This window comes from Brachionichthys hirsutus, chromosome 6, assembly GCF_040956055.1.
Source record: "Brachionichthys hirsutus isolate HB-005 chromosome 6, CSIRO-AGI_Bhir_v1, whole genome shotgun sequence".
Taxonomy (NCBI): Eukaryota; Metazoa; Chordata; class Actinopteri; order Lophiiformes; family Brachionichthyidae; genus Brachionichthys; species Brachionichthys hirsutus.
Window position 1 is genome coordinate 13,983,409 of NC_090902.1, and position 23,341 is coordinate 14,006,749.

Here is a 23,341-nt window from a genome sequence, read left to right on the forward strand (position 1 = left end):
TAAATCAAATCTGCCTGTTCAAGATGCCCGAGAGTTCCTCACCGCCTTCCTGAGCCAGATGACCGATTTCAACCGGACGCTGAAGATGTACGCCTCCTCAACGAACGTGACGTCGCATGTAATAACACGCACCCCGTGATCGACTTTATTGTACCTTTAATGTGCAGCTGTGGCGTTCAGTCCCGCATTGGAGACGTCCACCAACCCGAGAGAATGTTAGAGCAGTACAAGTACAGTCAAACAGTAGTATGTATTACAGTACAAGTACAATCAAACACCCTGTCTGAGGAGCCCTTGCGGTCTTGTTTCCATTGAAAGTCCTACGTACGTAATTCATCGTGATGCTTGATGCTCATGACTGACAGCATGCTTTCTCTGCAGGAAGTAGAACTACACCTGTGAGTGTGGCAGCAATAGGTTCACCATGAAGTCTCATTTCATCGACATTTTAACAGGCATCTAGATACCTGATGCACGTACAGTTCCAGATCCAGATCAATTAGACGGGAAGGATGTTCAGCGTGTTAGAGTGATGAAGAGTAGAGATGAAGTTGTTGACAGAGGCCAGTAGTGTGTAGGAAGATGGAAAAAGTATTTAGAGGAATTAATGAATGAGAAAATGAGAGAGAACAAAGGGGAGCAGAGGAACCTGCCGTGGATCGGGAAGTGGCAAAGATTAGTGAGGGTGAAGTTGATGAGTTTTATTTTGGTTGTCAGATTAGCTGTAGAACCTTTAATGGAGTTATTCAATACAATCATGGAGGGGAAGAAGATACCAGGAGAATGTAGGAGAAGTGTTCTGGTGCCTGTTTTCAAGAAGGGAGACAAACAGCATTCTGGAAACGACAGGGGGATAAAGTCACAATCCATCTCAGCCACAGGAGCACATTTACATTTTCTTTCTCTAGTTAATGCATAAAGATCATTTCATTCTTTATTGAAGATGTTTATGTAACATGTTGAATAACGGGACATAAATACAGCTTTGCTCAAAAGCATCAGTTTTCCCATCGTTAAGTAGTTGACACTGTTCAACTTAAAAGTGATCGAAAAAAATGTTTATTTCACATATTTGTCATCCGTATACCAGTAAGTACCCTGGGGACAGTTGACGGGTCATTGCTCTATAATCCCTATAAGTACATAACTAGTTTAAATTTCCTTGGGTACACAACAACCCATACAATTACTATCCAAAATACACGTATATAACAAGCGGCTCACGTCACACCATTCTCCCTTACATCCGCAAACATCACAGTATTATTTAGTGCAAAACGTGAAGGTATCAAAAACACATCACCGTGTTATTTGCAGTTAAACAGTTATCAAATATTTTACGACCAGTTCCCATTCGAAACACATAAAACTCCGGTCATGACAATGGGCATCGTCGTTTTGCAAAGTACCTGAATGTAAGTAAACATCTAGTGCAGGTCCTGAAGCTTTCTAAATGCCAATGTGAGTACGTTCGTATTGGAATCAAGCGCTCTGAGGTGTAGAGGCAGGACGCTCAGGCAGAGCCTTCTTTAGCCTTAAAAGAAAATCAGGACATTCACCAAGAGACATAAATAAGAACCACGCAAGGCTGAGAAAACTAAATGAATGTTTCTGGGTTGGGTTCGTCCAAACGGTCTGTGGAGGTTCAAACCTGAATTGAAGGAAAGTCATTTTTGAGACACCCAGAGTTAATTGTGGACGCTTATAGAGTTCTGTGTGAGCACGTCAGTGTTGAAGATCGTCTGGTCTGGTCTGAAGGGAAGCGCCCCCCCCTCGTTCTGGGACGCAGTGCTACGTCGCAAAGCGCTTCCTTCTCGATGGTTGGTCCAAGCATTTCAACGTGTCTGATGTTCCCGGCCGCATCCAGGGATCTGTGGCCGTGGAGTCGTCATCAGACAGATCCAGCGTTCCTGAAGAACACGAGCAGGGAGGCAAAGACGAAAGCTATGTTACAAGAGAGGGGGCTGCCGTGTGGTTGAATTAGGTCACGTGTAACGCCACAATAACCGACAGCCGAGGCGTCTGTCTCTCCGTCTGTCCGTTAGCAAGATAGCTCAGAGTTCTGGACGGATCTGGATGAAATCTTCAGGAAAGTTACCAGGAACAAACGATTACATTCTGGTGACGATCCGGAAGAGAGCCGAGATTCTGGATCACTTTGAGACTTTCGTTACCGGAATATTGCAGTCAATGGAGCCTCAAAGTATCGCGGTTGATTATTGACCAATGTTTATGGAATTTGACACAGTCATGTAGGGGGGGGGGGGGGGGGACTTCTAGCTTAACACCAAATTTCATCTGGATTGGATCCAGAACGGAGTCGGTAAAAACAAAACAAAACAAAGAGGACTTGGCAGCACAGAGTTTAAATAAGTAGTCGAAGTTACGAGCTGTTTTCCTACAGGTTGAAGACATTTTATTTTTAAAATAGATCAGGTCAATATTTCAAATGTATTTTATCAACATATTCACATAGTGCTGCATATATTGTGTTTTATAAAGGACAGGAGGGCAGTTATCGCTGCCGTCCGAGCCCCCTGATTGGCTGGACTCTTCCTGTGTGGGAGGCGACGCAGGCGAGTGAGGTCGATGGCTTCTTGAAACCGTCGCTCAAAGTGGAGGCCTCCGCCACTGGCCGTTCCGACTCCCGAGTCTGCTGACAGGCCGGACTGTGTCTGCACGGGAGTCGTGGTTCTGATGGAGGAGGATGACGTGCACGCCGCAGTCCTTCGTCTCATGGCAGGAGGAAGAGACGGCAAGGTACACGCCTCCACCACTGGCGTCGGGCCAAAAACACGCTTCCTCTTAGCCGGCGGATTGATATGAATCTGAGATTCAGATGCTTCAACACATCCGAAGCCAGCAGAACAGCTTCTTGTAGCTCTTCTTTCTCAAGTTCCTTCAGCTCAGAGGTCCGGATCTTCTCCTCCCACTCCTGCTCTTTCTGCAGGAGAGTCTTCTTCAAAGTGTCCGTCTCCTCCCGCCGCTGCGTCTCTTTGTTCCCCAACTCTTGTTCCTTCTTCAGCTGAGCCTGGAACGTAATCATTCCTTTCCTTCATGGCAGACGGATTCTCTTCCTGCCATCTCATGCAGGCGTTGTGGAAATTAATCCCAGCCTGTTCCAGATCGGCCTTCAGAGCGTCGTTCTCTTTCTTCAGCTTCTCCCGCTGGCCTTGATGTTGTCCAGAGCGGCTTGAAGGTTCGCGCTGCAGGAAGCCTCTGATGAGAGACCTTTTCCAGAAAAGACATCGCTTTTGACGTGGATTGTCCCGACCTTCAGAGAGGCGGAGTGAACTCTCAAATAGCTGCTCTTGCATGCGGGCGCAGTCCTGTCGGTTGTTTGATAACTCAAAACGTTCTGGACGGATCTTGGTGAAATTTCCAGGACATTTTGGGAATGGTACCAGGAAGAGGCGATTACATATTGGTGATGATCCGGAAGAGATCCCGGATTCTGTAGCCGTTTGAGATTTTCGGAAACATAGTCAATGGGAGCTTCAAAATTTGAGAGAATCTGTTAAATCATACCGGCTGTGTTGCCACGACGACTAAGAGCTGTCAGACAACCTGCCCTGTCCTGGCTCCTCTCGTCTCCGCTGGGCTCAGCCTCCTGCTGGTCATGTTGGAACGAAGGCCGACTGGAGCCAGCTTGATCCTGAAGTTATCAGAGGAAGAGAATAATTAGAATCATTTGTAGTGATTGATAAACTCTAGAATATAAACAAAACATATTCTGTGAGGCGTGAAGATAAACAGCTGCTGCTCATAAAGTTACAATAAAGAAAAAGTTCATTCAATTCAGGAACGCCATTGAAAAAGTGAAACGTGGATATTATATTCATTCTTCACACAGACTGGTTTATTTCAAATGTTCATTTCTTTTAATGATTATAATTGACAACTAATAAAGGCATTACGTACCTGGGGAAGCGGCGCATGGCTGGCCAGCCTCCTCCTCTCCCTCGCAGACAGCAGTGGGGGGTTCTCCAGGTCTGGGTTACGAGACACTAGAAAAGCATTTCCTAGGGGGTCTAAACATGCAACACACAAGCAGCACAAAACCACATGTAGATCAACCTCACAGGCCTGTGTAGAGTGTGTGACGCTGTAGGTGCTCACCGATGAAAGCGCTCTCCGAGTCCAGCAGGGGGCCCCTCGACGACCTCCTCGTCTCACTCCTCTGCGTCAGAAGAACAACTCTTCACAACTCAACTCCGTTCAAAGAAGCAGGAATATTTGCAGCTCAAGCACAAGTTGTTGATTTAAGCCAAATCAACATTTCTTTCCAACTCACCAGAGAATCATTTTGCTGCGGTGGAAACAGGTCAAAATATTCTGCAACAAAAAAGGGTGAAAATGGGTGAACTCCCGGGAGGTGGATGTGGAGATCAGAGATCTTTGTGTTCGCTTTAAATGCAATTCATACAGCATGAACACAACCTTCATTAAAACAAATCTGTCCACCAAGGTCAAAGGTCACAAGCTCAATCTGCGAGCTAAAAACTAGCACGTATTTATTATTCAATGTGAGTGAAATATGGCTGATGCCTTTTCATGTTATTGTGTTTCTCCATGTTTCTTGAAAATCCCCAAATATCTGCTCAATCAACCTCTCAGGATCTCACCAAGTCACGTTCCATATGAGGAGGGAAGAACAATGTGTCAGAATCAAGATAAGCACCAATAACAGGAGTAAAAGGGGCCTTATAGAAGACACCCAGGTCTAGCTGCCGATGTATCTTTGACCAGATTGCTCCCCAGGTACCTTAAGGACCGCCCACTGCTCCTCAGCGATTGGTTAATAAAGTACAGATACTCGTCGACTTACGAGTTTGGTTCTGAGGGACTGCTCGTAAGTCGGTCCGTGTTAAATTACCGCAAGTATATTACGCTGTGGTATAGCTGTAGCTATAGCGTAGTTAGTAAGATGCTGGCGCTGCCGTGAGCTGGGGCGGAAACTGTCGTATGACATAATCGCACGTCGTCACCAGACATAGCAGCCGTGGTCGTAAAGTCGATGACGCAAGTCGACAAGTTTCTGTATTAAACGTTCAGAAAAAAGGCCTCCTGCTGTACGACTTCACAACCAGGTGTTAAGCTCTAACCATCCCGGGCCGTCGACCGCTGGTCGCCGAACAGATGACATGGTTCCTTGTCGTCCCGCCTTCGACTAGTCTCTCCAACATCCTCCATCTTATAAAACTCACTCAAGTCCAGTCGAGTCTCACCATCTGAATCACAAACATGCACATTGAATATTACATTGAAGAAATAGTGTTTTAAAACATGCAAGCCGACGCAGCCATTTGGGCAGGAAGCCTCGTGCTACCTGCGTGGTTGAGTTGAAGGGAGTCGTGGATTTGCTGCAGGTTTCTGGGCTTCATTTTTGTGGAGTTGGGCCTTCGGACATGAACCTGACGTCGAAGCCTGGCCATATCAAACACGTCCACTTGGGGCCGCTCCCGTTGTCTGGAAAAATAAAGAGCACGGGAATACCTACAACGACATGATAGTTCTGTTCCAGTTGTGTGCTTAAATCTGTGACATGACTTAATAATTATTTCACATGCAAAAACTCGACACTAACTCTCTGTGCTTATTTTATTAGATCTCAGAGCAGCCTTTGATACAATAGATCATCAGATTCTGCTACAGAAGCTGGAACAATCAGTTGGTGTTAGAGGATCTGCATTGAACTGGTTTAGATCATATTTATCTGAGATTTCAGTTTGTACGTGTTCATGATACATTTTCTATGTTGGTTTCTGTCTTTCCCCGAGAACCAGGCTCCAAACTTCCCAAAACAAACTGATTGGGCTACTCCTCAATCTGGGGCCCATGACCCACCTTCTTCCTGGACATTTTGCTAGCCTAAAATGGCTCAGGGTAGAAGACAGGGTTAAACAGCTCAAAATGGGATTGGCATTTAAAATAGTCAATGCAGCTCTGCCCTCAGTCCCCTCAATCCCTGCATACCTGAATAAACACCTCCACAGATTTAGTGACACCCACAGCCACAACACTAGAGGGAGCTCAAACAACAACCTGATTACCCCCTCCTACAGGACCAACATGGGTAAATCATCTTTTTATAATACTGCCCCCCAGGGGTGGAACTGTTTGACTCCTGCCCTCAAAACATGCACCTCTTTGGCCTCCTTCAAAACGGCCCTAAAAATACACCTACAGGGGGACAGAAAGGCAACAGCACCACCCACTGCCCCACCATGCTGCTCAACCCAATACTTGATGTGATCAATATAACGCAGCAACAGCGAGATGCATTTTAGGTCTGACCTGTCACTCAGAGAAGACTCCACCTCCTCCCTGTCATGTTGCTGAAGGCGACCCTCCAGACGTTTTTGCTCACTGCGAAACCGCCTATGCAAAGCCGACAACGCACTGATCACATCACGCTGAACCCCTGAAAACACACGCACACACACACACACACACACACACACACATAAATTCTGCTTTAAGGACTGAGTGATCAACGAAACCAGCTGGAACGCATCGGGCCGTCCATTAAACATGAACGTTCCAACAACGCCCACGAGACGAGCTAATTCTGAAACTGGAGGATGTTTTTACCTGCAGCTCGGAGCTGGTTCCTGCGAGCAGGGACAGGAGGAGACTGGAGACCAGACATGGAGCGCTCCTGAAAGACGTGAGATGAACACGAGGGAGACCTCAGGGGACACGCAGCAGAGGAAACGTCCTGTTTGATGCTGAACGCTTTGTGTGCGTGTGACTCACAGAGAGCTGAGCAGAGGAACGCTGGCTGTCCACAGTGGGGGGTCTGGGGGTGTTCTGGGATGGCCCCCGTCTCCCCTGAAGCGTCGGGATTGGAGGTGAGGGCCCCCTGTGGAGCTGACAACACACGGATGGTTGAGGTCTGCTGTGTGTTTCGGTCAAACTACCAAAGGAGAAGAACCGTCCGTCCGTCCGTCTTCTGGAAGACAAGACGACCTCCATCGTCTTTGTCCACAGACGCTTCATCCACTTCGCGGGTCCAGGGTGTTGCTGGAGCCTATCCCAGCTGATGGGTGAGAGGCGGGGCACACCCCGGACGCGTCGCCACACACAGACAACCTCTCACGCATGGATACACTCACACCTACGGACGACTTGGAGGTGGGGGGACGCCGGACGACCCGGGGAGGACAACTTTCAGCAGTTCAGTGGGCTGCAGCATGAAAGGCAGAACTGCTACGGAGGACTGTGGTCGTTCCTGTGACGGATTCCGTTTTGCTTGACTGGAGGCGACTTTGTACAGTCGCCTCCAGTCATGGGCGCCAACAGGAGGGAGTGAGAATCCTCAATATGACTAGAATCATATATAGTATATATATACCGTATTTTTTGAATTATACGTCGCTCCGGATTGTAGGTCGCACCAGCCAAAAAATGCATAATTAAGAAGAAAAAAACATATATAGGTCGCACTGGAGGATAAGTCGCATTTTTGGGGAAAATTTATTTGATAAAATCCAACACCAAACAACATATAGCACAAAGAACATGCTAACACCTTTACCAAAATATCAGGTTTTATTCCGAATCACGAAATCCAAGGAAATCTTCATCCTCGGTGTCACTTTTGAACAACTCCCCCAACTCGGCAGGTAGACAAGACGCCGCTTCCTCTTCTACGTCGCTTACATCAGACTCGTCGTCAGTTGCAGTTCCAATTATTCCAGCCTTTCTGAATCCCGACAGGATGGTTGCGGTTGTCACTGAAGCCCATGCTTTGTCGATCCATTCAATGACTTCCAGGAAAGTTGCATGGCGCATTCTCCCGGTTGCCGTGAAGCTGTGCTCTTCATCCGTCATCCACTGCTCCCACAGGTTACGCAAAACTGACTTAAAGCTCCTATTCACGGAGATATCAAGTGGCTGGAGTATTTTGGTTAAGCCTCCAGGGATGATGGCAGGTATGGAGTTGAGAACTTTTAATTTATTTTTTAACTGTGGTGTGATGTGCGCTCTCATGCTATCCATCACAAGCAGAGCTTTGCGTGCTCTAAAGAAGCCATCCGGTCGCTTATTGTAGCACTTTGTAAGCCACAAGTTCATCATTTCTTGATCAATCCACCCTTTCTCGTTCACGGCGACTTCAACTGAGGAGGATTGGATTTTTGGCATGGTTTTTCGTTTGAAAATGACCATCGGTGGCAGTTTTGATCCGTCTCCACAACATGCCAGCACCACTGTGAAGTGTGATCTCTCATGACCAGTTGTAACGATATTCACACTTTTTTGCCCTTTCTCTGCAACACTTCGGCCCATGGGGATGTCAAAAGTGAGGGGGACCTCGTCCATGTTAATAATATGATCCGGTGTCACGTTGTGATCACTTACATGCTTTTCAATGAACGCGCGGAAACTGTCAACCTTGGCTTGGAAGTCCGCTGGCAGTTTTTGGGACAGTGTCGTCCTTGCTCTGATAGAGAGGCGTTTGCGCTGCATGAAGCGGTAACACCAAGAAGGTCCTCCCGCAAAGCCGTTTATATTCACTTCCCTGGCAACCACTTGGGCGCGGAGACGCAACTGCACCGTTGACAAACCTCTCCCAGCAGCACGTTGTTCAAGCACCCATGCGTGAACTCGTTCCTCCAACTGCGGCCACCTAGCATGTCGCCCGCGATTAGCTTTCTTTGTTTTCTTCATTTCAGTAAGCGTAACCTCCGCTTTTCGCCAGTCCCTTACAAGTTTTTCGCTCACTCCAAACCTTCTTTCTGCTGCTCGATTGCCGTTTTCGGCTCCATATTTCACTATCTGAAGCTTGTAAGCCGCGGAATATGACTTTCTTTTCGGCGCCATTTTCAATCAGCCCTTCTAATTTGTGTTTTTAGATAACAGGTGTGACAGATAACTCTGAACCTCCAGAAACCACGACAGATTCTGACGGGTCACAGAGTTCCCTGTAACACCTGTTATAGAAATGTGTAGGCTACTGTCTCTGCGCTCACAGATTTTGTAAAAAAAAGCATATATAAGTCGCTCCGATTTATAAGTCGCACCCCCGACCAAACTATGAAAAAAACCGCGACTTATAATCCGGAAAATACGGTATATATATATATATATATATATATATATAGCTATAGTGTAGCAACATTTGGCCTCAGGGATCGTCATTCAGAATGACCTTGGGCAACAAAGGTAGAGGTGACTCTGAGCAGCTTCTACCTGATTGGCTGTCCCTTCACAGTAACTACTTGAACTACTTTGTGTTTTCACCTACTTTATAGTCTCTAAACTGATTTGTGGTTTCATCACCAGCTTGGTGGCTCCGCTGTGAACTCACCTCCTCCACCCGAGCCTGCCTCTCCCTCTCGTACCGCCTCCTCAGGGCTGCGTTCTCCTTCTGCTCCGCTTCCTCCTTCTCCCTTACTGCCTCCTTCCTCCTCTGCTCAGACAGCTGAATCAACTCTTCATTCTTGGCTTTTTGCTGACAACAGGGGGGGGGGGGGGGGGGGGGAGAGCAGGAAATCATAATCTCAACCATGACACATCTAATCCAAGATAGAAAATGTTCCTCACCTCCACTTCCCTCCGTTTCGTCCTCTCTTGCTCTTCCTCGTACTCCCTCTGCATCTGAGCCCTCTGTTCTGCCAGCCTCTTCTCCTCTTTCTCGTCCTCCAGTCTCAGTCGTTCCCTCTCCTCAGCCTTCTTACTCACTTTCTCATCAATCTGTACACAGACAGTACATCAACTCTAAACTTCACTCAATAACTGGAGTATTAAGATGATGATGATGATGATGATGACGATGATGACTGTGTGAGTACCTGCTGTTTGAGGTAAGCTTTGTACTTGTCCTGTTCCAGCAGCTGTTGTTGGCTCGGCTGGCTGGGGAACACGTTCCCTCTGGCAAACTGGGGGGTTTGGACGTGTGTGAACCCTAGAAAACAAAAGACTCAGACTGAGAGGTGTGATCTCGTATTTAAACGCATCAGAACCTGGACAGTCGACCCCCCCCCCCCCCCCCCTTTACAGCCCAACCTTGGCACCTTCGCTAACCTTTACTCCGATCAAGGCGCCAAACATCCGCGGCGTTTGCTACTGCGTTTGAAGAGGTCAGCATAAAGTAGCTACTTGCTAAGCGCCAGGATTTAGCTCCACTTCAGTCTGCTGGCATCACCACACTTCGGATCAGAGACTTGCACAGATAAGTCCCCCCCTCTGGGCCGTCCTTGTGTCTCAGACAGTCCCCACGGAGGTCTTTCTGTCTGGCCTAACAGAGATTGAACGGATCTTGAATTCAAAACCTTTAGGCCACACCCTCTCTAAATCCCGACCAACCACTAGCCACTCCTATTCTACGTTCACCACGCACGACGTACGACCTGCTGAGAACAGTCTCAACTCTTTGGACACATTGGTCCTTGCCTCTTTGAATGGTCCACGACAAACAGACTTTTCTGTGCGCTCATTTTAGACTCATTCAAATGGACCCGCTGTAATGCCATGGATCCCGACTGTTAGATTCTGTCCGTGTCATCTCTGCTGCCGTGGATACGGGACTGTGCTACGGTACCAGAGACCCTCTCGTTGGGCTCGGTGAACTCCGCCCGGCGGGCCGTCATGGCGGCCTCGGCTCTCCTCTGCTGCTGCTCCGGGTTGCTGTAGGCCTCTTCATTCAGCTTGTGCATCTGGTTGAGGTCGGCTGGTCGTCAGGAACAGGAAGTTACAACTCAGACTAGGCGCTATATTAAATGCAAAAAATAAATAAAGGTCGTGAAATTCGGGGAGGTACCGATAAGATTCCCAGTGCTGTCTCTGAGCGGGGCCCCTCCTCCCCCGCGGCCCCAGGGCTGGTGGTTCTTCCGGTCAGCCTCCAGCCGGGCCTCGTAGCGCCTCAGCTCCTCTCTCTCCAGTAGCTTCCGTTCCTGTCGCTCCTGGATCTGCAGAGCAGTGTTTTATTCCCTCTATTCGTCCACCGTCTCTGGGACAGAGCCGGACCCATGCAGCATGCACAACAACTTTATTTACTCCAAGATCAAACTTTGGAACAGTCTGGATACACACCAGAAGCAACGGCAAAGTATTTAAGCTGTTATACAGACACCTGGGTCCTGAAGGTATATCTGTACTTTGTATCAGTACTTGTTATTGTTTCATTACCATTGCTGGTATATGTTTATTATTATTGTTGGCATGAATTGTTTAAACAGTAATCTGTTGCCTGTGGTAACACCGCTATGAAAGGGGGAAACACAACAACAACAAACAGCACTTTGATATTTAACGACTGTTTCATCAGATCAAAGTCATAAAGTCTATAGCTGTTGTTTGATATCATTTGGAGTTTGTAACGGTGGGGCTTATTCTGTTTATATATGAGGAGAAATAGGGGCGGGATTAAAGACGTTTTCTTCTTCCCACTCCCGTTCAGGCAGCGTTTGTATATTATTTGTTTAAACGTGGCTCGTGCGATGGAGATGTTTTTGTTTGCTTATTTAGCCATTGCCTGAAATAAGTAAATAAATACAAAATACAAAGGATGAAGCAAGTAGCGGGTACACAACAACATGTCTTTAACAATCAAGATTCAAGTACTTTGTCTTAACTTGTATGTATTGTCTTTAAATCAATATAAACCATTGATTTTGGGCATGTATCAATTTGGATTAAATCCACATTCAATCTTTTGCTCTGCTTTTAGCTTCAGGGCAGTAACATGGTTCATGCGAGTACTGCATGTACTCACATGCGAGTACTGCATGTACTCACATGAGCTGCAGGTGCTGCAGCAAGAGAAAGGTAGCTGATCCCTTCTACTGGGCTGACAGGCAGCAGTAGAGTCTCTCTGCAGCTACTGAGAGCCGACGGCTGTTAGCTAGGCCGCTGCATTTATTGACCTGCATTGATCAAGTCTCAACCTGCTAATCAGTGCGGATTTATTCCAACTAATACAATAACTGCTAGTTTAATCCCTGTACTTGTACACTAGGTTATCACAGCAGTCAGAATAAAACCTCAGGCTTAGAGAACAATTATATTCGAGAACGCGGCTCTTTGAACGCACGCTTTAATCTTAGCATCAGTTTATCCCACCTGCTGTTTCAGCTCCTCCCTGTAGCTCACGATCCTCTCCCTGGCTGATCTGGATCGCTCTGAAGGGAACAGCTTGACTTGTGAGTCCACAGCAGCGACACTGCTGGCCCTGTCGGAGGTAAAGTTCATTAAGGATTTGTGACTTGGGCCTTAGAAACATTGACATGATCAGCAAGTAAGGATGAGAGCAAACAGTCCTTACTTGGCTGGAGGCTCAGGGAAGCTGCTCCCACTGCGCTGACTGTGGGGGCTCTGGTTACCAAACTGGTTGGGCATTGCTCCTACAGGTGGAGCATTCCAATAGGGCATGAGCGGGACGGCTCCAGGACCAGACAAGTGACCATCTGGACATTTAAACAATGTTAAAATGCATTGTGATGCCGAGTGCAGCATATTTAGCTCCATTTAGCAGAGAGCAGTTCTTACAATAGGCCGGACTTGGGTTGAGCAGGTTTCTGCCGTGGCTGGGATGAGGCTCTCCATACGGGCTCCTGTAGGCCTCACTGAATGTTGGTGGAGGAGGGAACCAGGGGACTCTGGAAAGACACGGCAGGCTGTCAGACAGCCAAACACTGGACTGGTAAAGTCAGATGCTGAAGAAAACTAAAAGAAATCATGGTCACACTCAGAACGGCATCACACTTAGTGTTCGGCGTTCACTCAACCACAGAAAAAACCAGAGCTGCAGTCGGGCTCTGCTGACGCGCAAACATTCCCCGCTGCTTCAAACGTACAATCGGCAAAGCGCAAAAAAGGTTTTTATCGTGAAGCGGTCAGAAAACACGGATTCGTCAGGAATGAGCAAGAAAAAAAATAGATTTCCGCAAATGGATCGAGAAACAAAAACAGCTGCAGCGATCGTTTTGATTCCGAAATGCAGGAGAGAGACTCGCCAGCTGATCCAGTTCTCCAAAAAAAAAAAAGAGTCTCTGACGTATGAATCGTTTATTATGTCAGTCCTGGTGGCTTTAGGATTCAAGCATACCTGGGAATGTCCATGGATCTGGGCAAAGGGGGTGCAGCGGGCTGGCTGGTCGGAGACAGAGCGCCCCCGTCCAGGATGGAGCTGTACTGCAGCAGAGGAGAATGGAAGGCCATGTGGGGCAGCTCCAGAGGAGGCAGCCCTCTGTCCCCGTCTCCTCTGGACGTCGGTCCGTCCTCTGCTGTCGTTAACGGTCTCCTCCTGCTCAGACCAAACTGTCTGATTCGGTCCCGCTGGTTGGTGGATCGACACCATTAGGAGATAAACACGTAGCACACACTCAAGCTCGCTTTGATAACTCCCCCCAGCAGTACCTTTTTTTTGTAAATTCTGTCCACCTTTTGCAACCAAAATGAAAATGAGCTAAAAAAAACGAAAACTAAAATGTGATTGTTCAGAACTGCTGTACTTAGCTACAAAAACAAAAACATGACACAAACATCACGCATCTATTTGCTCTAAAGAGCGAAACGTGTCCGCAGACATGGGATAATCAACAAGCGTCTTGCGTGTCATTGGTCAGCCGACCTGCTTCTCTGGATCAATGACTCCCGTTGCAGCAACTTTCAGCTCCAGATCTTCCTCCCTGCAGCAAAAACACGCACGAAGCTGTCGAGCGGCGTTTCACACTCGATACGATGTGAAGCGTGACGCTTCGTTTCACAAGGATCACCTCTTCTTGCTCCTGTGCCGTTCGGCAATCTGCTCCTGCAGTTCTCGTCTGTAGCGCTCCTTCCTCCTCTGTCGGGAATCTTCTGTGTCCGATGCTCCTGCGAAGGTGAGACGCAAACAACGACAATGTCCTTGCCGACGTCTTGTGGGAGTCTTCATCACTCCTTGTGCGATTAAAAGAACTTCATGATGCAAACTAACCGGCCAAAAGGTCTAAAAGCAACATTGATTCTCTGCTGTCCATTAAAATCCATCCGTCATGACGAAACAATTTCCTAAAGTACGTTTTTCACTGAGTGTTAGACCTTTCATTCAAAACCAAATGTTCAAATTAACTTGCTTCATCATCATCATCATGCCAAAATATTCTCTCACCAATAATCAAGCCGGTAGCAAACTCCTCATCTCTGACGCCTCCTGGGTTCTCCTTCGTCTCTCTGGGAAAGAAGCAGAAGAAAAGAAACGGAAATGTGTTTCCTAACATCCTCTCAACACAACGACATAAATAAGGAACACGCACACACCCCCTCGTGTACCTGCCCTCGGTTTTACGGGATCGCCTCTTCTCGGCCTCCAGCTCGACCTCTGTGCGTCTGTGCCTGCCGCCTCCCATCAGCTCCGGTTCCTCCGAGCATTCCCCCTCCTCCACTGGCCTCCCCGGCCTGGGAGCCGCTGATGACGGCTCCTCGTTTCCGTCTTCAGTGAGCGTGGATGCATCCCTGCGTGAGGCGGGGCGCTGCTTAGGAAGAACCCCCGTCTGGACTTCACACTGAGGGCAGATGATTGTCACCGTGTTCACGTCAAACACTTTAAGACACGCACGAAGCTGGATATAATAAAGTTTCAGTTTATTATATCCAGACCCCTGCCCTCAAAACATGCACCTCTTTGGCCTCCTTCAAAACGGCCCTAAAAATACACCTTTCAGGGGGACAGAAACGGAGATAGTCATCACGACTCTAATATTATTTTGCATAAATTCAGTATTTTAATATTGGTTTTATTTGTATTTGTATTGCGAAAATTGTACTGTTAAATGTCGATGATTTATGTACGAAGGACTTTCAACGGAAACAAGACCGCAAGGGCTTTTTTGAAATGCTCCTCTTAGACAGGATGTGTGACTGTACTTGTACTGTAATACATGCTACTGTTTGACTGTACTTGTACTGTAATACATGCTACTGTGTGACTGTACTTGTACTCTAACATTCTATCTAATAAATATATTCATCATCATGTTCCAGCTGTGTTGGTCAGACGTAGCAGGGATACCAAGTCAAAGCAGAATCTTTACATCTGTAGATGAACCTCCATCACTTGTTCCTAACAGAAGTCTGCTTCTCCATCCAGCGATCGCGGAAATCCCAGTCGTTGTTGTTTTTTTTATTGAGATTTTTAATTCAAAGAGATTTGTAAGAGAAATATCATTTCTGTTCAACTTAGCAAAGAAAAGCTCTTACCTTGACAGGCTTGCCCTTATTGAGGGGAAACGATGGTCCAGACTCTGCAGATAGCTTCTTCTGTGACGTAAAACATCACAGAGAGAACTAGAACATGGTGGATTCACATACCCAACAAATACGATGCGTTTGTTTTCAATTCTGGACACCAGATTAATAAAACATCTGTTCTGGGGGCAAAAACACTTCATGTGTATCCAGGTCAAGTGGTTTCCAGAATACTTGAAGCCAGATCTGGCTTCAAACTCAAACTAATATAAAAGCTCATCATCACCTGAGCCAGGTAGCTCCGGTAGTCCACGCGGCGCTCCTGCTGCAGCCTCTGTTTCGTCCTCTCGTACTCGAGGCCGAGGGGGAGACCCATGCTGGAGACGTCTTCTGACAAGTCACACACAATAGCAGAGGCTTCAGCTTCAAAGATTTTATTAATTTAAGTGTTCTTAAACAGTTTTTTAAATGTGTGAATGGCTTTGCACCAGAACCACCGAGCAGGTTTGTCAGCAGCCTGCAGAGCTCTGGCAGGTCCACCCGGGCAGCCTCAGGTGGGGACTGTAAGGTGCCCCCCCGAAAAACATCTTTCGCACAATCCGCTCTCTCTGTGAAAGGTGCTAGTCTGTGGAATCTGCTCCCTGTCCACCTAAAGTCTACGACACAATTGGTCTCCTTCAAAAAAGAAACGAAATCTTGGATGTGCAAGCAGCAGCACTGTTCCCATGTTTAACAAGCAGCAGCACTGTTCCCATGTTTAACAAGCAGCAGCACTGTACCCATGTTTAACAAGCAGCAGCACTGTTCCCATGTTTAACAAGCAGCAACACTGTACCCATGTTTAACAAGCAGCAGCACTGTTCCCATGTTTAACAAGCAGCAGCACTGTACCCATGTTTAAAAAGCAGCAGCACTGTACCCATGTTTAACAAGCAGCAGCACTGTACCCATGTTTAACAAGCAGCAGCACTGTTCCCATGTTTAACAAGCAGCAGCACTGTTCCCATGTTTAACAAGCAGCAGCACTGTACCCATGTTTAACAAGCAGCAGCGCTGTACCCATGTTTAACAAGCAGCAGCACTGTTCCCATGTTTAACAAGCAGCAGCGCTGTACCCATGTTTAAAAAGCAGCAGCGCTGTACCCATGTTTAAAAAGCAGCAGCACTGTACCCATGTTTAAAAAGCAGCAGCACTGTACCCATGTTTAAAAAGCAGCAGCACTGTACCCATGTTTAACAAGCAGCAGCACTGTACCCATGTTTAAAAAGCAGCAGCACTGTTCCCATGTTTAAAAAGCAGCAGCACTGTACCCATGTTTAAAAAGCAGCAGCACTGTACTCATGTTTAACAAGCAGCAGCACTGTTCCCATGTTTATAAAGCAGCAGCACTGTACCCATGTTTAAAAAGCAGCAGCACTGTACCCATGTTTAACAAGCAGCAGCACTGTACTCATGTTTAACAAGCAGCAGCACTGTACTCATGTTTAACAAGCAGCAGCACTGTACTCATGTTTAACAAGCAGCAGCACTGTACCCATGTTTAACAAGCAGCAGCACTGTACCCATGTTTAACAAGCAGCAGCACTGTACTCATGTTTAACAAGCAGCAGCACTGTACCCATGTTTAACAAGCAGCAGCACTGTACTCATGTTTAACAAGCAGCAGCACTGTTCCCATGTTTAACAAGCAGCAGCACTGTACTCATGTTTAACAAGCAGCAGCACTGTACCCATGTTTAACAAGCAGCAGCACTGTTCCCATGTTTAACAAGCAGCAGCACTGTACTCATGTTTAACAAGCAGCAGCACTGTACCCATGTTTAACAAGCAGCAGCACTGTACTCATGTTTAACAAGCAGCAGCACTGTTCCCATGTTTAACAAGCAGCAGCACTGTTCCCATGTTTAACAAGCAGCAGCACTGTACTCATGTTTAACAAGCAGCAGCACTGTTCCCATGTTTAACAAGCAGCAGCACTGTACCCATGTTTATAAAGCAGCAGCACTGTACCCATGTTTAAAAAGCAGCAGCACTGTACTCATGTTTAACAAGCAGCAGCACTGTACCCATGTTTAACAAGCAGCAGCACTGTACCCATGTTTAAAAAGCAGCAGCGCTGTACCCATGTTTAAATGTCCGTAAGTGTGCTTGTCTGTTGTACCCGGTTAAGTTTTATCTCTTACATCTCTGTTTTGTTTTTGCTTTCTGTCTTGTTTTACTCTTAATTTTGTTAGTTCTGTGTTGAAAAAGCATGCATAAACTGCTTTTTTAAAATGTTCCTTCCTTTTCATGTTTTTATGAATGTCTGTGTTAAAAGCCCATCAATGGTGCTGCGAATTAGCTTCAGCTATAAGCGCTATAAAGCCACCATCGGATACCTGTGTTACGTGTGTCTATGTTTTGTATTTGTCCATATTCAAATGAACCAGAACCAACCAACCAAACGTTGCTCAAATGGCAGGCCTTTGATACAATCAATCACGAAGCACATAAACACATGACTCCCCCCCCCCCCTCCCATTTCTCAATAAAAACACTTCTTTATCTTTAATATTTTTATGTGAATTTGGCATTACACACAACAAGCCACGTGGAACCAAACCTCAACATCCCCCTTCTTTGTGAGTAAAACACGTTTTACGTCTTTGCTTTGTTTGATGTGTGAAAAACAGGACACAAACTTTTTATTTGATCATGTACCTTTCTCTAGTGCCGTTGACTTGGGAGGGATGTTCTCCTTCAGCGTGGCCCCGTAGGCTCTGTGGCGGTTTGCCTGTCAGTCAAAGACACGGTCATTAGAAGATATATATAATCTTAATTACCAAATGCTAAATGAAGATTATTAAACAATACGTTTTACCAGTTGATGATATCAGTCCCACAGTTACCTTGTTTCTTTATTTTTCCATTGTTAAATGCACTTCAGTGATAATTCAACCAGCGGTCTGGCCCCCGTGCTACACACCTTCATCTCCATGTAGGGAGGGCCTCGTTCTAATCTTGCTTTATCCTCAGCCACCTTTGCCCTTCTCTCCTTGAGAAAGTTCTCCAGCTCGTCATCCGTCCCCAAACTGGCATGCTTGTTCAAGTTCATCACCACTGCAGACAGCGTTTATAAAGGGAGCGTGAAACTACGGTGGCCCTGAAGTGCAAAACACAACAACAAATCATAAACGCACACCATAAAATAGGGATCACACAAAGAAGAAAACACACACACACACACACACAGAGAAATAACGCAAACAAGGAAAGGTCCTGGCGTGACCGGGGTCTGGGTGCTGATTGGATCGTCTTTCTGAGGAAGGTTTATATGTAATTATGGCTGACACCGAAGAAATGATCAGGAATAACGCTTATGAAGCAATAGTTGACATGCTGTCGAGGGCAAAACGAATTCTGGTCTCTGAGCCGGTTCTCTTACCTGGAACTAAATTATAAGAAACCTTTCGCTCCAGTCAGAAAGATTGACAGTGCTTCTGTCCAATCAGCATCTAGACCCTGGTCACGGCAGCTATCTGCAATTATCGGTAGGACCGTTTTTGTTTGCATGATAACTTTTTTTGTTTCCGTGACTTACTTTCTTGTTTGCGCGATTCCTTTTTTTACTGTGTGCGCTACGATTTGCTGTTGTGTTTTGAACTTCAGGGCCACCGTACTACACAGACTACTTAAAAAAGGTTTTCAGCTGTCTCGCCTCGAGAACCGACGTGCTAAAGATGACAATAATAATTCATGACAAAAATCACATGACAGAACGACGCCAGCCACATATCAGTGACGTAAGTCCGGTATTAGACGGGAGCCGCTGCACGTCGTCGCGCCGCTGACAGCGGAGAAGATGTTACTGTCTCTTTAAGGTTTAGTTGTCAGGCAACCACGCTGCGTCCCTCTCCTGAGAGCCTCAACTAGCTTAGCGTTTTAGCTTATCGCTACACCAATGCAAATATTGTGAATATGTCAAATAAGGCGGAGAGTAGCGGGTTATATAGGCTAAATATATTGTAGTTTGTTTTAAAAAAAAAAAAAGCTTTAAGCTTGCATCAGCTAGCTTGTTAGCTTAAACAAAAAGGATAACACAAAGTAAAACCTACTACATTCACAAAGAAACTGGGACTACTACGTCTCGTTAAATACCAGCTCCTCGCCGCCTAGCGGCGGCTACAAGATAACTCTCACTACTACATAAAGACCTACCGTTGAGCGGCGTCTGAATGTTACCGGATAAGGTAATGTTTGCTAGCAATGTGTGGCGCGTCGCCTTAACAATATTCGTCGCGCCCAGCAACACCAGCAAGTTTTCATTGTATAGCACTACTCCCGGTTTCAGAATAAATGTATTCATTGTGTGTCTTCAGCATTCATTAACAATGACAGTATTAAAGCTTTTGTTTCTTTGTTTCTTTTTGCGCTTCTGGACCCCCTACCTGTCATCTAGAACGGAGGACACCTCTTGGATGAGAATTAAACTTAAACATGTATCATTTATTCTTTTTTTGCTCTCATCCACTCTTACTTTGAAGGCAGATCACTACACTTCCTGTGTTTGGACTTAGTTTCCCGGGCTTTACACAAAGCCCCACTGTCGGTGACACCGATTTACCCTTAACCCACCCTATGGGGGGACACATGTTGCATTCAGGTGCAGAAACTGCAGCATTTTTCACAACCACTATTTTTAGGTTTGCTTGCATTAACCTGGTTCCAGAACTTTTAAACTGGGTTCATGAACTACTTTTCCCACAAGAAGGGGCAGTGGTTGTTTTTAAATCATCCATCCATTTCCACCGCTTTTGGTGGTGTATATGAACCGTGTAAATCGTGTGTTTGTAGTAGGGGGTACCACCAGCTCATTTTTGTGAACTATTTTACAGATGCAAATGTTTCTGTTATGGAAAAATCATAACGTTGTTAATATATATATGTATTGTATTTACAAGGAGTATTTTACAAAATTCAACAGCCACAATGTTTTGTTTGCAATTTATTGCTTATATAAATGCTCTCTAAATAATTTTTGGTAAAAATAAAATCTATCAATAATAATCATAAACAAAATGATCACAATTACTTTTACATGACAATATATTGCACAATTACGAGCCTATCGAATCAGACAACGTTCCGAGGAATGGAACGGGAACGAGTTTGCAGTTCATCACACTTTTAGATCTGCAAACGGCCTCCTGTTCAGTCTAGTACCGACAGAACCCGAGCGACACAGCTGCTCCCCGTTGACGTTCCACCGGACAGCCGTCCATCCGTCCGTCCAGCTTGGCGAGCTGCAGACGGCCCCAGCAGATCCAGACTCGGCGAGTGCGTTGAGGGACACGCGCGTGTTCAGAAGCTGTCCACCTCGGCTCTGAGTTCAGGGGACATTTCTTTGAGTAACATTTCAATCAATACCTAAAAAAAAAAACACGACAGGACAAAAATCATTGTGTCATAAGTGACATTAAACATGCAGGGCATTTAAACAAAGCAAGTGTTGTTCTTACATAGAGAAGATGTTTGTTAGCTTTAGCCTCCTGCAGTGCATTGAAGATCTTAATGATTCCGTAGCGGGAATTCTGCTGGCCAACCAGATTTGCGAGCGCATCTGATAGAGAGGTCCAGATTGAAACACAGACGATCCACGTTTTAACACCTGCAGCTAGCATTTGTCTTCGCCATGCTACCTGGAATATTGTCCAGTAGTTTCTGTTGAGCCCGTTCCTTAGTTTCACTGCGTTCGCCGTCCGTTCGGACCTTGGCGTGAGGAGCCAACTTCCCGTCAGGCCAGAAGGTGTCCCTGAACACACTGATGTAATACACCAGCATCTGTTCACAAAAGATCCAGTTCACTGTGTCCCGGATCTGTCTGGAAGAAAGCAGAGGGGATGTCGGTCCTCAGCTGATCTCACATCCTCATGCAGTACCACAGTTCCTCATGCAGTACCACAGTTCCTCATGCAGTACCACAGTTCCTCATGCAGTACCACAGTTCCTCTCTAGACACCCTGTCCTAGGCTTTCTCTAGATCTACAAAGACACAATGCAGCTCCTTCTGACCTTCCCCGTACTTCTCCATTCATAGCCTCAACGCTAACATTGCGTCTGTGGTACTCTTCCTCAGCCTAAAGCCATGCTGCTGCTCACAAATACTCACTTCTGTTCTTAGTCTAGCCTCAACTCCCACAACTCTGTATGTCTCCCAGTCCCTTCTTCTTGAAAATGGGCACCAGAACACTTTAATTCAATTCAGTTTTATTTCTATAGCGCCAGATCGCAACAGAACGTGATCTCAAGGTACTTTACAGGAGTAGCAGGGAAAGACAGAACCCAACTTGACCCACAACTTCCCCTCCCTGATTGTACTGAACAACTCCATTAAAGGTTCTACAGCTTCCTCTCATAGACACTTCCACACCTCCACAGGTATGTCATCCAGGCCAACTGCCTTCCCATTCTTCATCCTCTTCATCGCCTTTCTAACCTCACCCTCACTAATCTTTGCTACTTCCTGGTACACAACAGGTTCCTCTGCTCCCCTTTGTTCTCTCTCATTTTCTCATTCATTAATCCCTTAAATACTTCTTCCATCTTCCTACACACTACTGGCCTCTGTCAACACCTTCATCTCTACTCTTCATCACTCTAACACGCTGACTTTCACATTTGCTGTTGGTTGCATGTTTAATTCTGGTAAAGTTTTACACCGGACGCCATTCCTGACTCAACTCTCTGCATTTATCCGAGCTTGGGACCGGCACAGGGGACACACTGGATGTGCCACGCTAGCTCTTGCTAACTATGCTACAATGTGTGAAAGGTCTGTTCAAACAGGGACCAGTTGGATTTGGTTTGAATTTGTTTACCATGTTGGGAATTTTAGCAGTAAATCAATTTGATATTAATGTATAGAAGAAGAAATCAGTGGGGAAACGGCGTTCTGGGACAGCCAAGCCACTGAGCAATAGGACGCCAAGGTGCAGCAGAAACACGCCTCATTTTCTCTGGTCGAACCAGTGAGGAGCATGAAACGTGATGAATAGACGTATTTGCTTGTTCTCAGATCATGACATACAGATCGTGTAAGATTCAGAAGTCCCACTCAAACTAGTCAAACAAATGAGTTATTAGTTATTAGTCAATAAAATGTGCATTTTTGAAGAAGTGCTAAACTACAAAGGCAAAGTTAATAAAAAATTAAACTTGGAAGAACTTACTTGTTGATAGTTCGTCCAAATGTCACCTGGACGAGTGCAATAAGAGTCTTTCTCACCCACTTGAACACTAAGACACACAGACAGGCGAGAGAAGGAAAGTGCTGAAAGAAATCCAGTCAGATGCTACAAGGATTCATGAACGGAAAATAAAAGCGACAATGGTGTAGCCCAGAGAGGTTCACGGCTTCTACAGAGACGCTAAATAATCCTCAACTTGAGCTTCTATCCACAGACAGGGAAAGAACACCGACTGTCCCTCCATCCGTTAGGGTGGGATACGCCAAACAGCAAACACACACATTCGCCCATGAAGTTGAGAGCAGGAAAGATGTCCCAACATTAGCATCCACAACATTTGATAAGAGCCACATTGTGATGGCGAGATGACTGGTAGGACATCAGGCGGGCGGTTCAAAGAAACAGCCGACCGGCGTCGGTCTCTGTGTCTCCCTGAAGGAGTTAAACACCGAAGATAAAAGGTACACAAAAGAAAACAACACAGATTTACTTTTTTTTATCTGCATATGATGGGAAATGCAATCATGTTCTACTCACTTCCTCTGAGCTCAAAGATCTCTGCTATAAGCATGAAGCAGGGCTCAGCCAGGGCCTCCTTCCTCCCGTCCGGCTCATCGCCATAATCTGACAAATCGCTGTCATCATCAGCTTCCTCCTATACGCAGAAAAGACACCACAGAACGCGCAGCTCAAGATCCAATCGGGAGCTGTCCACAGTCTACTGCAGCATTCAGTCTACCTCCGCGTGGGAGAAGAAATCTCCAGGGAGCCTCTCCAGGAAGGAAGCCAAAGAGAAAGACGACTTCTTCTGGATCGACATCACCTTCAAACAGCCGATCACAAAGTCAGAACCAAAGCGCTGAACCGAACAAAGCAAAGAGCGACTTCAGGGAGGCCCGAGACGATGAAATCAGCAGCTCAACGTGGGAAGATATGTTATTAA

At 46.2% G+C, this 23,341-nt stretch overlaps 2 protein-coding genes across 2 annotated transcripts in view; both read right to left on the bottom strand.

Moving 5' to 3' along the window:
- Window positions 1-167: 167 nt before the first annotated feature.
- Window positions 168-18,266, bottom strand: LOC137894659 (centrosome and spindle pole-associated protein 1-like). Its single transcript, XM_068740109.1, has 27 exons — window positions 18,138-18,266; window positions 17,873-17,945; window positions 15,458-15,561; window positions 15,184-15,243; window positions 14,257-14,489; window positions 14,096-14,157; window positions 13,722-13,818; window positions 13,577-13,634; window positions 13,052-13,281; window positions 12,493-12,602; window positions 12,269-12,410; window positions 12,067-12,175; window positions 10,766-10,913; window positions 10,520-10,675; window positions 9,798-9,910; window positions 9,550-9,699; window positions 9,314-9,457; window positions 6,760-6,873; window positions 6,595-6,661; window positions 6,298-6,424; window positions 5,330-5,469; window positions 5,106-5,231; window positions 4,295-4,335; window positions 4,120-4,180; window positions 3,922-4,031; window positions 3,529-3,655; window positions 168-1,910 (listed from the first exon to the last, which is right to left on the bottom strand). Exons 1-27 carry the CDS (start codon window positions 18,264-18,266, stop codon window positions 1,792-1,794), a joined length of 3,150 nt encoding a protein of 1,049 aa, XP_068596210.1. The 3' UTR covers window positions 168-1,791.
- A 2,164-nt stretch (window positions 18,267-20,430) lies between these two features.
- The window catches only part of snx25 (sorting nexin 25), a 17,784-nt gene continuing 14,873 nt past the window's right edge, over window positions 20,431-23,341 (bottom strand). Inside the window, exons 16-21 of the mRNA XM_068740110.1 lie at window positions 23,138-23,221; window positions 22,936-23,053; window positions 22,381-22,447; window positions 20,851-21,032; window positions 20,671-20,771; window positions 20,431-20,578 (exon numbers count right to left, since the gene is read on the bottom strand). Of these exons, the coding sequence (XP_068596211.1) occupies window positions 20,513-20,578; window positions 20,671-20,771; window positions 20,851-21,032; window positions 22,381-22,447; window positions 22,936-23,053; window positions 23,138-23,221 (618 nt within the window). The 3' untranslated portion in view covers window positions 20,431-20,512. The remainder of the gene's footprint in view (window positions 20,579-20,670; window positions 20,772-20,850; window positions 21,033-22,380; window positions 22,448-22,935; window positions 23,054-23,137; window positions 23,222-23,341) is intronic.

Bases quoted from the DNA above. Each gene is read 5' to 3' on its own strand.
- LOC137894659 (XM_068740109.1), bottom strand. From the start codon at position 18,266: ATGAACTTGAACAAGCATGCCAGTTTGGGGACGGATGACGAGCTGGAG. The intron at 14,490-15,183 runs GTAAGAGCTTTT...ATCTGCCCTCAG, and splicing joins ATAAGGGCAAGCCTGTCAAG to TGTGAAGTCCAGACGGGGGT. The intron at 9,700-9,797 runs GTACTCACACAG...GTCTGTGTACAG, and splicing joins AAGCTTACCTCAAACAGCAG to ATTGATGAGAAAGTGAGTAA.